This window comes from Onychomys torridus, chromosome 16 (genome assembly GCF_903995425.1).
Source record: "Onychomys torridus chromosome 16, mOncTor1.1, whole genome shotgun sequence".
NCBI classification, from domain to species: Eukaryota; Metazoa; Chordata; class Mammalia; order Rodentia; family Cricetidae; genus Onychomys; species Onychomys torridus.
The window spans coordinates 31,604,519-31,618,999 of NC_050458.1; the positions used below are offsets into that span (position 1 = coordinate 31,604,519).

Below are 14,481 nucleotides of genomic sequence, written 5' to 3' on the forward strand. Positions count from 1 at the left end.
CCAGGTCTAAGGTAATGCTGTTTTCCAGCTCAGAACCCAACTCTCCCGCTTTCTTCTGCCTGTCTGATTGTGGGCATCATCTGTTTCTTATGTGAAATAGGAAAAGTAATGGAGCTGCCTTCTAGGATTGGTATGAGGAGTAACTGCCAATCAAGGGCTTAAAACATCCCACAGCATGGGCTCAGTAAGCACAGGCTAGTGAGATCATTAATCGGCTGTGATGATTAAGGCAGATGACTTGTCTCTGGACCATGAGCCCCTAATCTGTGAAAAGGGATGTAAGGGCATGTCTTGAAGAACATGACATCATAGTACAGATGAAGATGTGCTAGGGGTAGTATCCCGAGCCCAAATCCAGCCAGGACACAGGCATGAAAGTAGGACTCCAGGCAGCCTCCACACTTACACTTGGGTGTGTGGTCCTCACATACAACAGATGACCGAGAACGACTCCCATGCAGGCAGCCCAGTGGTCTCACCTGCTCCAAACAGCAGTGATGGGACAAACAGCACCTAAGACCAAGGAAACCTTTTATTGACCAAGGTTGCCTCACAAAACCCCGTCCATGAAGTCTTTCTCCATGCTGCATGAGGTACAAAGATTTGCCAAGGGCTCTTTTCCAGAGTAAGGCTGGCTACTACACACGTCAAAGGCTGTTTAGGTTGTTTACAGTGCCAAGAGGCTGCCTCCAACATAGCATCAACCTCACTGTGTATACCTGGATTTCTACATTTTCTTTGATTTTTATTATGACTCTTGGTAGCAAATACACTCATCCTTGTACCTTTACAACAGATGGGAGTGAAGGTTTTTTCAGGAAGGGAGCCTCTTTAACTTGCACAAATGTTCCATGTCAGTACAGTGACTCTACTTCATCCAGCCTTCTATTAATATAATATTTAGCTTAACACCCTTTATCCCTCAACCTGAAAGAATATGGGAGCCATGAGGACCTTCATCCAGCACAGGGCCTAGCATAAAGTAGGGCCCCAGCAAACACAAGTGAATGAGTCAGTGTCCTGTGTTCAGATTCCCCTCTCTGGCCTGACAAATCAGGATCTCCTTGGCCAGATGCTATCCATAGAACACTTGTGAAGGCACCAGTCAATAGAGATCTACAGTTATTCCCTAGTGCTCCATTTTTAGCTGCCCACAGACCTTTAAAACCCACTGGATAGCTAAGAGGGAAGTTCTAGGTCTAAGACAACTCTCCCACTTCCTTCTGCCTTTCTGATTATGGGCATAGGTTGTTTCCTCTGTGAAGTAGAAGTAATGGAGATGCCTCCTCGTATTTGTGTGTGGATTAAATGTGCCTCTCAAGTGCTCCTTCCTGGAGACCACAGCCCAACCAAGGGTGACCATACTTGTAATCTGTTCTTACTCACATAGCAGCTTTACCAGTTGTGTTGCCAGGCCAGAAGAATAATCCTTCCTCACACACTTACATTACCTAGTAGCTGAAGTCAATGTCTGCCCCATTTTCAGCTGCTCACTCCAGGGGAGCCATGCTGTCTTACATGAGTATTTCCCATGGTTCAGGGGTGGGGTGGGAAATGAGCACAATAGTTGTGATCTAAAGTCAGTGTCATTGGGAATCATATGTGATCAACATCCATGCAAGTCACCTGCTCATGACTTACAGAATACATGGTAGTGAGATTATGTTCTTACAGAATATGACACCAGTGTGACAAACTGCCATTCAGAGTTTCCATCTATAGCTTTGAGTTTTAATTTCTTCCTGCAGATGTTAGGAAGCCATACCAACTTATTGTCCCAACCATTCACATTTCATATTTTGATAAAATATGGTCAATGATCAGGAGGCACCTCCAAAATTACCTCAATGGTTCCTCATAAGAATTAATAGGACACAGAGGCTGCTGTTGATCATGTCGCTATCTTCATTATCACACTAAAGAGTTCTATGAACTCTCAAATCTTGACATTATTCAAGCTCTCTCATTCATGGAGGGCAGAGGGTATGTAGTAGAGCCTCCTTATATAAACATATCTTTGATCCCACTGTGGCTTTAACTGCCAGAACTAAAGTTTCAGTATGGTCATCTGGTGGGAGGTACTTTTGGGGGTTGAGTTCCTTCACTGACAGCCTAAATGACTGTTCAGGAGAAAGAGAGTAAAGCACTTAAGATCGTAGTGGCTGGGTAGATGGGTGGATGGGAGAGCAATCTAATTATCAGTCTTCCAGACCCTATCAACTGTTCTCTTAGAATATTCTTTCAACTCAGGGTGAATCCCATGTAATTACCTATTTTGTCTATGTGCTTTTGTCTGATTGCCCATCTCTTTCACTGTGCAATCTTCTATTGGACATAAGAGGATTTTTTATTCCTATTTTATCATTTTTATGTCTCTACTACCTTCCTTGATGCCTGGCACACAGCAGACCCCCACAGATGTGGTCTGAATGTGTATGTAAGTAAATGGATGTGTATATGAAGAAAAGGATACTTCCAAAAGTGATGGTTATAAAACTTAGCAAAAATACTTCAAAGTTGTTAAGAAGATAGCTTACAATTTGCCTTTTTCTAAGTTAACCCAATGCAGATCCCTATTTCTCTATGTGGACTATTACACAAGAGGTCAGTCTAGAGCCATCTAAAGTGTGTTAACAAGCCAGTCCTTCTAGGAGGCAGGGTAGTCTGTGGTTGTAGTGAAACATCAAAAGATCTGGCTCAGTGGGGTGAAACCACAAGAAAACACACACAATGAACTAACCTGGGCTCATAGGATCTCAGAGAAATGAGCTGACAACAGGGGACTGACCCAGGCACTCTGCATATATATGTTACAGTTGTGTAGCTTGGTGTTCTTGTGGGACTCCTAACAGTGAGAACAGGGGCTGTCTCTGACTCTTTTACTGCCTTTTGGGACCCTACTCCTCATACTGGGTCACCTTGCCCAGCCTTAATACATGGAGAGGTGCTTAGTCTTATTGCAACTTGATATGCCATGTTTTGTTGATATCCATGGGAGACCTGTCTTTTCCTGAACAGAAAGTGGGGAAGAGTGGATTAGAGGAGGGAGAGAACAGAGAGAAAGGGTGGGGAGAGGGACTGGGAGGAGAGAAGGGAGAGGAAACTGTAGCTGGAATGTAAAATAAATAAATAATATAAATAAATAAATAATATTAAAGAGAGATCTAGCTCAGTTTGACTTGTCCCTTCCCTAGATGAATGGCTAACCTCAGCTGCTCATGAGGAAAATAGGTCTGCAATGTTACCATGACACTCTGTGAAAACAGATGTCCAGAGCCAGTTCTTTGGGAAACTTGAAGGAAAACCCAGTGCAGATGACAGCCCCTACAGATGCTAGCAACCTCGTTGCCATTTGTGGACCACCCTTCCCCATCCGTACCTGTCCAGGGTATCCCTTGGCTCGCCTCTTCCTTCTCTTCCACAGTAGCAGCCATAAGATTCAAATTCCTCTGGGCAGTGGGATGTTAGGCAGAAGAGCATCTCTCCAAGCTGCAGCAGGGCCTGTGTGCTATCCCCATCACCCAGATGTAGGAAGGCCAATCTGTCACAGGCTAGTTAAGAACACAGACTTTCAGTTGAGCAAAGGCAGAGTTCCATAGAGGAGCAGAGTTCCAACTGTATGAGAACTATTTTGGGGGGATTCTGTAACCCTACTCTTCTGTGACTTGTTCTCTTCATTTCAGAGAACAAGTCTTCTTCAGTTTAGCTTCTGAAGCTCTATTGAATTCCTTATTAAATCTCTATAAAGAATGGGGACTTGTCAGGATGGAAGATGCTCTGTGAGCCACATCCTGTTATTTAGAAGAGCCTAGAGGGCTGGAGAGATGGCTCAGCCATTAAAGGCTAGGCTCACAACCAAAAATATAAGAAGAGCCTAGAAGCCTGAAGGGTCTGACCTGTCCATTTAGGCTTTTGGGACATATCATATTAGCAAACCTGGTGGCCTTGCCTTCCTGGCTTTTCTCACTCTGCTCCTGTCTTTCTGTCTTTCCTTATACCCTTCTTCATCTGCCTACAACTTTCTAATGAATTCTCCACTGCTCTTCACTAGACACCATAGGAGGCTTGCCCCAGATATATCCTACTAGCTGGGGGCTCTTCCCGGGTGCAGGTCCTTTGGGAAGGCATCCAAGCGATGATCATTAGTACCTAAGTGCTTCATCTTTCTAGCTAGTCACCCATACACAACATGGATTGCAACCAAGCTCCAGGCTTCTAGGCCAGTAGAAGCAGAGGACCTGTTTCCTGCCCAGACTCAGCCTCATAGCAGCTGAGTGGCAAAAGTAAGTTTTGAACCCTTTTTCCTCAAAGAGCTTGTTTAGTAAAAGGGAATGATGCCTTCTAGTTGCACCAGCAGGAGAGACCACCATCTATAAGGTACCCTAAAAGGCTTTGTTAATAGCTAGATAGAAGATTACAAGGGCGCAGAGGCCAGATCCTCTTGGATGCTGGCTCTCACCTACCTTTTCCATTTGTCTCCTGAGAACCATTGTCAACGGATGATACTTCCAACCTCACTGTTTTAATGCCAGTGGGGACACGGGCTGCACCTTCAGCTATGGCAACAATCTCTGCAGATCCTGAAACTATACCACTTATAGTGATGGTTCACACTTAAAGAGTTACTCAGAGACATTTGCAGATGGACACGTGGTCAAGGTCAAATGCAGACAGAGACTCTCAGAACACTGACATGTAAGGAGAGTGCACCTCACATTGTATTTGCAGGCACAGAGGCAGATTTTTAGAGACTCATAAATTCTACATGAGCATCTCTGAGTTTCCACTTCCAGGAGCCTGAGAAAGACCACCTACATGTCAGCTAACGGATGAGAACTGTTAGTGATCTTTCAGGCCTGAGATTGTATTATGTTTACAATTGCTCACCTGCCACAGGACCCATCTAGATGCTCACAAGCAAGTAAAGAGGCAAAGAGACCAGTGGGAAAAGTAGGGTGTCACATGACAAGAGCAACAGGGGCTTAAGTCTTTGAACCCTTGATCTTCTTGTTCAAACACTGCAGCTACTTCTCCTCCTATTCAAGATTGTGGGAAAGTCCTTCCTACAGCTTTCCAGGCTGCCTGATTGCATCCTTTGCCCAGTAAAGCTGTTGGGGCGAGGTGTGGTGGTTTGAATGAGAATGGTCCCCACAGGCTCATGTTTGAATACTTGGAACTATTTGGGGAGGATTAAAGGGTGTGGCTTTAAGAGAAGATGGGTCACTGGGGGTGGGCAGGCTTTGCTATATCAAAAGATTGGCACCATTCCCAGTTAGCTCTGTTTCCTGCTTACTGTTTGAACTCTGAGCTCTCAGCTGTTGCTCCAGCTGCCTATCTCCTGCTACTTCCACTCTGCCGTCATGGACTCTAGCCCTCTGAAATAGTAAGCCCAAAATAAACTATTCCTTCTATAAGTTTTCTTGGTTATGGTGTTGTATCGCAGCAATAGGTAAGTAACTAATACCTGAGGCTGCTAGAAAATACCTTAAATATCCAAAGTATCTGTTTTTACATAATAGAACGATAAGTAAGTTTAAGTGGGAAACTAAATGTAATTTCACAATCACCTGAGAACTTCTCATTGCTTCCCTCCAATGTGTCTTTTAATTCCACATGTGTACTTTATACTGGAATAGAGAGATATGATGAGAGATATAATGTGTTCAGTTCTTTCTTCTGTTTGGGACTTGGTCTGAGCCTCCTTTGGAATGCATTGGTTTCACATTCCTACCTATGGCAAGGTAGGTAGAGCCAAATGTGCTTACCTGGAGTTGATATGGTCCTAGCAGCTTCCACACCTTGAAGATCTCCAACAGAGTCTGCCCCTATGAGAAGACAGACAGAATGAGTGTCAACTGATGTGCCTTGGTCTTCAGAGGCATAGCACTAGGCCCAGACTGACCTGACCCTCCTCCCACTCTGAAATTTCCTAGGGCAGCTGATGCTATCAGGGTAACCAACAGGAGCCTCCAAATGTGCTTGTTGGCAAATGCAGCAGCAGTTTGCAAGGCAGGGGAACATTCAGAAAGGCAGAGAGACTGTGGATTCTGCAGAATTTGGAAGGAAAAACATTGAAAGAAAAAATAGTATGTGTTTAAACAGAGCAGCAGAAAGTCCAGGGAAGTGGTATTGGATGGTGCTTGAGGACAGTAGTTGATCTATGGGTTTTTGTGTGGTGAGTCCTTCTTAACTCTTATGAAGCTCCTACTATGTTCCAAATAATATGACAATAAGGGCTTTCTTCTTCTGACTCACTTAATGGCAGCAAACAGGTCAGGGATGTCCTGCTCATCCTTTCACAGAGATGAGAAAACAGACTTGCAGGAGAGTTAAGACACTCCTCAAAAGTTATGAAGTTAGGTAGGGGTAGGATGCAAAACCAAGCCAGGTTGAGACTCAGGCACCATGCTAAGTCCACATTTCACTTCCCACTGTACTCTAAAGAGGAGAGATGGTGACTAAACCAGTCTCAGGAAAGGGGAGCACTGACTTCAACTTAACGTACTCGTGGGTCAAGACAAGGTAGTGTTGTATAAAACTCAGGCTTTGAAGCTGACTGATGTGAACACAGTTGCCACATCAAAGGAACATCTGGACTATCCTCGGCTGCAGGCTGCTTGCTCATTTCAAAGCAAAACTTACCAGCTCAGACCCAAGGAGTTCTGAACTGACACATCCTGGGTGAGTGACCCCACCCTCTGAGTTTCTCTTTTATGGCCTAATAACAGGACTCCTGGGACAAGGGAAAATCTAGAGTGTATATGTCTAATGCCTGCACACCAGAGACCTTAAGTGATGGTACTGCCCATCAATCAGGAACCACTTACTTAACCATTCTTAGTAATTAGCAAATAATTACTGTCAGTTGCTTATAGTCATTAATAAAGAAATTGATACTAATCACCATGAGTACGTCTGGTTAAGTCAGGCTCACCAACTAAAATTTGGCCTAGATAGTTTTAGTTTGATGGTCATGCTTGCATTGAATTCAGAGCAGAGACCAGTTGACCATGTTTTTCCAGCTGAGTAACAGAAAATTTAAGACTCCTGCACCTCAGTGTCCTACATATTCTGTAAATGGGCACTGCACTTCCCCTGGGGCCCCGTCCAGTACTAGCCACTGGAAAAGAGCACTTGGATTTAGGCAGCATTTCCATTCTGCCCAGCACTGTCCTCTCGAATGTTCCTTCTGCTTACTTGTCCTGGAGAGTGTTGTCAGTCTGTCTGCTTTCATCTCACCAGCCACTGTGGAAAGAAGACACAGTCAAGACTAGGCACCTGAGCCAAGCCCATGGTTGGGGAAACAGATTGGGAGTAAGAACTGAGGAAGGGGAAATAGCAGATTTTTGGAAGGAGGGCTCTGTAGAGTGCCTGTACTGAGAGAGAAGCATGTATTTATTATGCCTACTAAATTTAAACTTCACATGGGCGAAACTTAAATTCCTGGCACACATGAATCCCAAGCAAGACTTGGCAAGCTCATGGAAGCATAGGTGTTGTTCATCTGGGCAAGCCTGCACCACCATGCCTTTGATCCTCCAGAGGTGAAGACAGAAGGGCAAGAGAAAGCCGAGAGAGTAGAAAAGGGTACCTGGCTCAGGAAGGACCAGGCTCTGGGCTCTGGGATTACTCAGCTTCATAATAAAGCAGACAGGGAACATCTTGGGGAGTTGACGTCATCAAACCAATATGGATTGGCACAAATGAGAGAAGGGTAGTTGGATCATCTGTTCCCTTACACTTACCTTCTCCTGAGAGGGCTATCTGACTGCTGTCTGTGGGCTTTTCAGGAACCCCTGGAGAAAGAGAGCCTCCAACAGCAACGACACCCTAATACACTGTCAAAATAAAATCTCAGGGGCTCTAAGATGAGCAGGCTGAGTACTAACTACAGGGCCAAGGCAGGCAGGATCTGTGAAAGGTGTCACCAGGGAAAAGTTCTCTATTCTAGCTGAGGGTTCCTTGGCTCTCTTACTCCTCCAGGATCATAGGGTACCCAGCACTTCCAACTCAGGAAGAATTACACCACTGCTGGGTGGAGGCAGAGGGCTACCTGGGACACAGGGTGAAGGTAGGAATGGGGGTATGGGCCCAGAAGGAGCTCCAAGGTAAAAAGACCTTTGCTAAGAAGGCAAAGCACAAAGATCAGAAACATTAAGCGTACTGAGTATAGAAGATGCACAGAGATACATATATGTACACATATCCTTATGCATACCCCCGCATTCATACATTTACACTCACACCTATTCATACACTATATACAGCCATGTTCACATGCATGTAATATCTTCATACCTATGAACACTCCCACACAACCCACACACATCTACACCAACACACACACACATACTTCAGCTTTCTCCTTAACAAAATTACACAATTAATTTTAGGAAGAAGACCTAAGCCCAAAGAAAGGATAGATGAGATACCAAAGTGACATGGGATCTATCCCAGGAGCCTAAAGATATTGGTAGTAAGAGAAAAATAGAAATTCTGATAAACAAGGAATGGCAGCCATAAAGTTGACTCTTATTTTTTTTCTAAGACCTACATTTTATAGTAAGAATTATGACTTATTAAGAGTCTCCCCCAAAGAATCACAGGATAAACTACCTCTCCTCATCCAGGCTGTGCCTTCTGCTAAGGCTCTGGGGAGGCAAGGAGGAAATGTATGGGGAGAGGAAGCATAGTCCATACCAGGGAAGCTTCATTAGCCAGGAACACACAGAGTGGGAAACTTATTTATCCAAGGTTGAGATGCTGCCCAAGTTCCATTGTGTACCAGGCCTCTGACTACACAGAGAGAAAGAACTTGGGATCTATACCCGCAGTGTATTAAATTCACATTCACCTACTATCAGGGGTAGAGTTGGCAATAGGACCTTTTGATACTGGATATTTGCATTGGTCTCCTAGCAAAAGGAGACAGAGTCAATGTCAACAGTGGCATCAGCCTCTGTGAGCCAGGCCACCACAGGAGATGCCTGTGCCAGCTGCTACCATCATAGGTCCTTTATAGTCCAGAAAGAACCAGCTATGTTGGGAAATTTACCTCTAGGTAGCTCAGTCACTGGGGCTTTGCTGCTAGTTGTCTCTGAAAGGAAACACATGGGGAAACACATACAGCAGTTAGCTGGGAAGTTGACAGACACCCAGCCACACCGAGTCCCACCTCAGCTCCTGCCCACTGCTCAGCCCCACTGTAGGGTTCAAACCTGGAGTTTGAGCCAGGCAGAAGGAGGCATCCAGAAAATTCAGGGAAGAGTTGATGCCAGACTGAGCCAAGCACTCAACAGCAACCTTATCACAGGTACACAGTAGGTGCTCACAAGGATCCTCAGATTCTGTGTATACAGCAAGGACAGAGCAAGATAGAAAGATCAAACTTGGAATCCCAAGAGGTAATGGAGGCTCCCACACAGAGCTCCTGATCTGCCCCATCTAAACTTGCTTCTCCTGCCATTTTCTGATGATGGTGTCACCTCTTTGGTTTAGTGGAAGCAACTTGGGAGTCCTACGTACACTATGTGTCTCACATGCCCAACCCACCAGGCTGTTGTACTAGCTCCATCTGTATCCACTTTGAGTGCTGCCCACATCCTTGCATACTCTCTATCACCATTCCCTGCCCACTCATGTCAGTAGTCCTCATACTAGTCTTCCAATTTCTGGTCAGAGCAGGTCAAGGCCTAGGGTGAGATGAGGAGAGTATCTCAGTGATAGAGAGCACTTATCTAGCACATAAGAGGCCCTGGGTTCCATCTTTAGAGATACAAAATATAAAACTATAAAATTAAAACACTTTAATCGAAGCATGTTTATTGGTTCATAAATAAAGAGAGTCACCTAGGAAGTGTTCTGTGATCATCCTTGCCCACCACCTCCATTTCTCTTTGAGTGTCATCTTTTTCCACACTTCTTACCACTCCTTTCTGCTCCCCATTCCACATTGGACACCTCAAGTCTGTCTGTGTTCTGTTCGGTCACTCTTCTCCCACATGGCCATTAGGACTGTACTACTTCTGTCCTTGCTCAAGGAAGTTTTGAATGCCCTTCTTGTTTAAACAGAATGTCACCCAGCCCACCCTGTACCATCTCCCTGACCTTGTTTCCTCTGCAACTTCGGTCACCATCTGAAATATTTGCAGTGTTTGACTGCCATGGTTTGAATGAGAAATGGCTCTCACAAGCTCATGTGTTTGATCGCTTGGTCCCCAGCTGACGGCATTGTTTTGGAAGACTGTGATACATTTAGAAGGTGGATCCTTGCTCAAGGAAGTGGATCACTAGGTGGAAGGTCATTGAGTGCCTACTGGGGACCACCATCCTCCAGGTGTGGCATGGATGTTTCCATCTTGAAATTAGAGCAACCATGATAATCCACACAAGACCTTCACATGATTAGGCTCATCAAATTCTCCCAGAGAGAGAAGGGAGGGTTCATGACGCTCATGAGGTGTTACAAGGGAAGACTCACGAGATTCTCCAGAAGGCCACCTGTTACAAGATACCCTGCCACTGCCCACAAGGATACAGAAGCAGTTAAGAGTTGCTGGATGAAAGAAACATCTTCAGTGGGGTACCTGTAACTGGACCATGTACGTAAAACCCCAATTAAACTCAGTGGTTCACCAACTAGACTTGAATGGAATTATTCTTGAGTCTGTTGTTAGTGCCTTTCAGGAGTGAACAGATGTTTCTCCACTGGCGCCCCCACCCCCAAATTACTGAAATATGATAAAAGCTTGAGTGCTCTGATTTCAGAGACTGATGTCATTCAACTAACTGCTTTGTTCTCCTGAGGCCCCAGCAAAGATCTTCTTCTACTACTATGCCTTCCTCACCACCGTGGACTATATTATACTCTGACCCATCAGCCAACTTAAACCTTTCTAAATTGCTCCTATCAGATACTCTATCAAGGGCATGAGAAAAGTAACTAATGTACTGACTATCCAGAGAACAATCCAGAAGGTCAGGAGATCCTCCCCCCTCCACTTCACTCCCACACACATATGGATGCAATGGTCTCTCATGGGGAGATACTCAATATCTGTTTGCTGAGTGGATGGATGAATGCCATTTTCCATGTCCACTGGCTTCTCCCCCACTGCTTCCTCAGTGCCTCCCTCTAGCTTCTGCTAATGCTCCAAGCTCTACCAGGCTTAGTACCTGGACATAGGAAAGACTGGGGCCTTGGTTCAAAGCCTGGCTCTGCAGTTGAGTACCTCTGTGACTTCAGCTAGGTTGTTTTCTCTTTCAAAACTTTCCTTCTTTGTCTGAAAACTGAGAACAGTGGAGCCTATCTAGCAGGTTGTTGGGACAGAAGGTCAGTTATTACACATGGTAATAGCTCAATCTAGCACCTTACCATGCTATACTCTCTCATCCCTCTATGCCTTTGCCTATCCACCTTCTTCCAGGACCACCCAGACATGTGAAATATTATTCCTAGTTATAATATTCCCATGGTAAACAAGGTGCTTACACAGGAACATTAGCTATCCACCTGTCTCTTACAAAGAGCAGTCACCCCCAGCATGGCCATTCATCTCTACTTCTATCTCCACACATGACAATGAGTTCTTACTATACACCAGTCACTGTAGTAACCATTTCTCAAGCAGGCCTAGTTTAATTTCCATAACATCTCTTTGAAGGATGTTTTCTCCTCCCCATTCTGTGTTTAAGAAATTAAAGAATTTTTCCACTCTTACATGGTATATAAATAGCAAACAATTTGCCACTTACAAGCTTCTACAATCACAAGTATAAATAAATGATAAATAAAATGATATTCCAATAAATAATTGCTTCAGTCATAAAAAACATTCATTTCACATTAGCTATATGTGAACTACAAACACATCTATTAATTAAGTAACAACCATGCCACTGCTGATAGTGTTAACAGTGTTAGTAGATCCCACATGGTCCACAATGGTCATTTCATGCCTCTGCTCAAGGAGACCTAAAAATGCTCACCACATGTGATCTGTTTGTTGATGCAATCCACATCTGCACTGAGCTTGGCAGGGTCTTGGAGACAGTCCATCTCAACAGCTTCCTCATAGCACCTACGATGCTGGAAGCAGCAGCTAAGGCAGGCCAGGCAGGATCAAGGGAGATCATGGTTAAGATAGAGACAGGCAGGCAGCCTAAAATCATCCTGGTGTCTAGATGATACATGGTAGTGATCTGTTTCAATGCTCATCAGGTGCAAGTACACACACACACACACACACACACACACACACACACACCATGTCACCTGCTATCCTACATGCTTCAGATGGAAGTGTACATCAGCCTTGCCCAACATGCAGGCTTCTGTGGCCAGCTCATTGCCTTGGATCTCATGGTATGAAAATGGCTCAGAGGAGGTAAAGATGGGCTTGTACTGGTCCTTGACTGAGCACTGTCTTTGGATGCTGCTTCTGCTCTTGCTACCACATTCTATATCTATGTAAGTCAGTGTTAACAGCACCAGTTGTCTCTCTCCTTTTGCCTGGGTCATTCTGTTTAGCCTCACACAGGAGCTGGCTTCTCTAAGGAAACTCCATTTGATAGTGGTGTCAAGGGCAACTCTATTGCTTGCTTAAAATAACCAGTGATGACAAAGCCAAGGTCATTTTGTAGGGTAATTTCATACCCCTGAATAAAGAAACCAATGCTGGAAGTCAGGTATGGTAGTGCCTATCTGTAATCCCTGCACTGAAGAGGCAAGAAGGTCACAAGTTCAAGACCAGGCATGGCTATATAAGAAACTCTGCTTCAAGAAAGAGGAAGAGGGTAAGGGAGAAAAGAGGAATAGGAGGAAGAGAAGAAGAAAAGAGGGATATGATGATGACAATGAGGAGGAGATGAGGAGGAGGAGATGGCAGTATTTAACCTTCAAATGATCAGAGTTCAGGTGAGAGGGACCCCAGCAGCTATTCAGAAAACAGAAAGAGGCAGGTCATCAGTCAGTGAGTCAGACAGCCTTTCAGTTTTTTTTTGTATGTGGGTCTCCGTGTGAGATGCACAAGCTTCTTACAGCACAGGTGGTTTCTAAATTGCAGGGTGACATTGTCACTAGAAGGTTAGTGGACTCTCACAATGTAAATGGGGTCACTAGAGAACATTGCAACAAAGAAAACATGGAGAAGTAAGATGTCCTTGGATATATATATATATATAGTCTGCCTAAGGAAGATTCCTTTGATTTAAGAAAACATCTCTTTCAATAAACAACAGCAGATATTTGGGGAGTTTAGTGTGCAAGTCCAAGGAGGAAACAATCTATCTTCCAGGACATTTGGAAACACCCACTTTATTGACCAAAACGTACAAAGTAACTGAAATTAGATTCAGCCCACCATCCCACTAGTGTGGGGACACAGGTCCTTTGATAATTCTTTCTGTGAAGGAGACAGTGATGAATGACTCCTTTATTCATTCTATTCCCAGGTTTCTTGGGTGTTAGAAGAATGAAAGAAAATAGGCATAGGGGACTTGGCAGGAAAATGTGTTCCGAGGAATGGCCCTGGCCTCACATGCCTTGCAGAACCAGCCCTTTCCCATCTCTGTGTTGACTCTCTGCTCCTGATCCCTAAAAGGAAAAACTAGCCCTGTGGTCCAAAGGCAACTTGTATCTTCTCCTGCAGGTTTGAAGGTAGGGATAATTGTTGTTTCATTGCAAAGCTATTATTCTTTGTCAACCAAGCATGTATCCTTCTCAATTCATCTGTTTTTAAGCGCTGAAAAGGAGTTGGAATCTGATCACCTCCTCAGTCAGTGGGGTCACTAGTACTGGGAGCACAAAGAAAGCACATGGTGTAGTCTCTCCTCAGAGGACAATGAGTGGAGTTGAGAGACAGACACTATGCTCACACTTGTCTGTGTAACACATGCAAGAAAGAGAAACTCAGAGGTTTGGAGAGCAAAGAACTGAGAGGATGTCCTTCAAGGAGAATGCCAAGACAGGTATGAGCTGCCTAATATGGGAATACCAGAGATGCCTTCCTACCTTCTCTGAGTTCGCTTAGATGAAAGAATGAACATGCATCATTGCATTGGATATGGGGCACAGGATAATGTCAGTGGAATAGGATATTAATCATAGAGATCCAGGTTCAATTTTCCTTGTCTGGGTGCTTTCTGTTGCTGATGCTGTTGCTACGGTTACAGCCACTGTTATTACTGTGCTAGCCCTGTTCCTCCTGTGTTATGGCTGCTGCTATTGATGCTATTACTCTAGTATTATTACTGTCAGTACTGATACTACTGAAGCTACCTTGCTACAGCCATTGCTGCTACCATCCCCACTCTTACTACCTGTCTGAGCCAGTCTTGTTTCCATGGTTACTGATACTCTTGAGCTTCACAACCAGGTACACTTGCAATGCCTTTAGCTTATGAATAATCATTTAATCAGGAATAGTGACTCCAAAGTAGTCATTGCCATTACCTCCATTTTTAAGGTAAAGAAAATAGAAT

The 14,481-nt window shown here is 44.4% G+C and overlaps 1 protein-coding gene across 1 annotated transcript in view; it reads right to left on the reverse strand.

The window, feature by feature from the left end:
- Oc90 (otoconin 90) overlaps positions 1-14,481 on the reverse strand; it is a 45,489-nt gene that overhangs the window by 7,796 nt on the left and 23,212 nt on the right. The window contains exons 6-13 of the mRNA XM_036208988.1: positions 11,989-12,101; positions 9,219-9,347; positions 9,056-9,097; positions 7,198-7,245; positions 5,766-5,825; positions 4,464-4,580; positions 3,380-3,551; positions 407-513 (exon numbers count right to left, since the gene is read on the reverse strand). Coding sequence (XP_036064881.1) covers positions 407-513; positions 3,380-3,551; positions 4,464-4,580; positions 5,766-5,825; positions 7,198-7,245; positions 9,056-9,097; positions 9,219-9,347; positions 11,989-12,101 — 788 coding nt within the window. The remainder of the gene's footprint in view (positions 1-406; positions 514-3,379; positions 3,552-4,463; positions 4,581-5,765; positions 5,826-7,197; positions 7,246-9,055; positions 9,098-9,218; positions 9,348-11,988; positions 12,102-14,481) is intronic.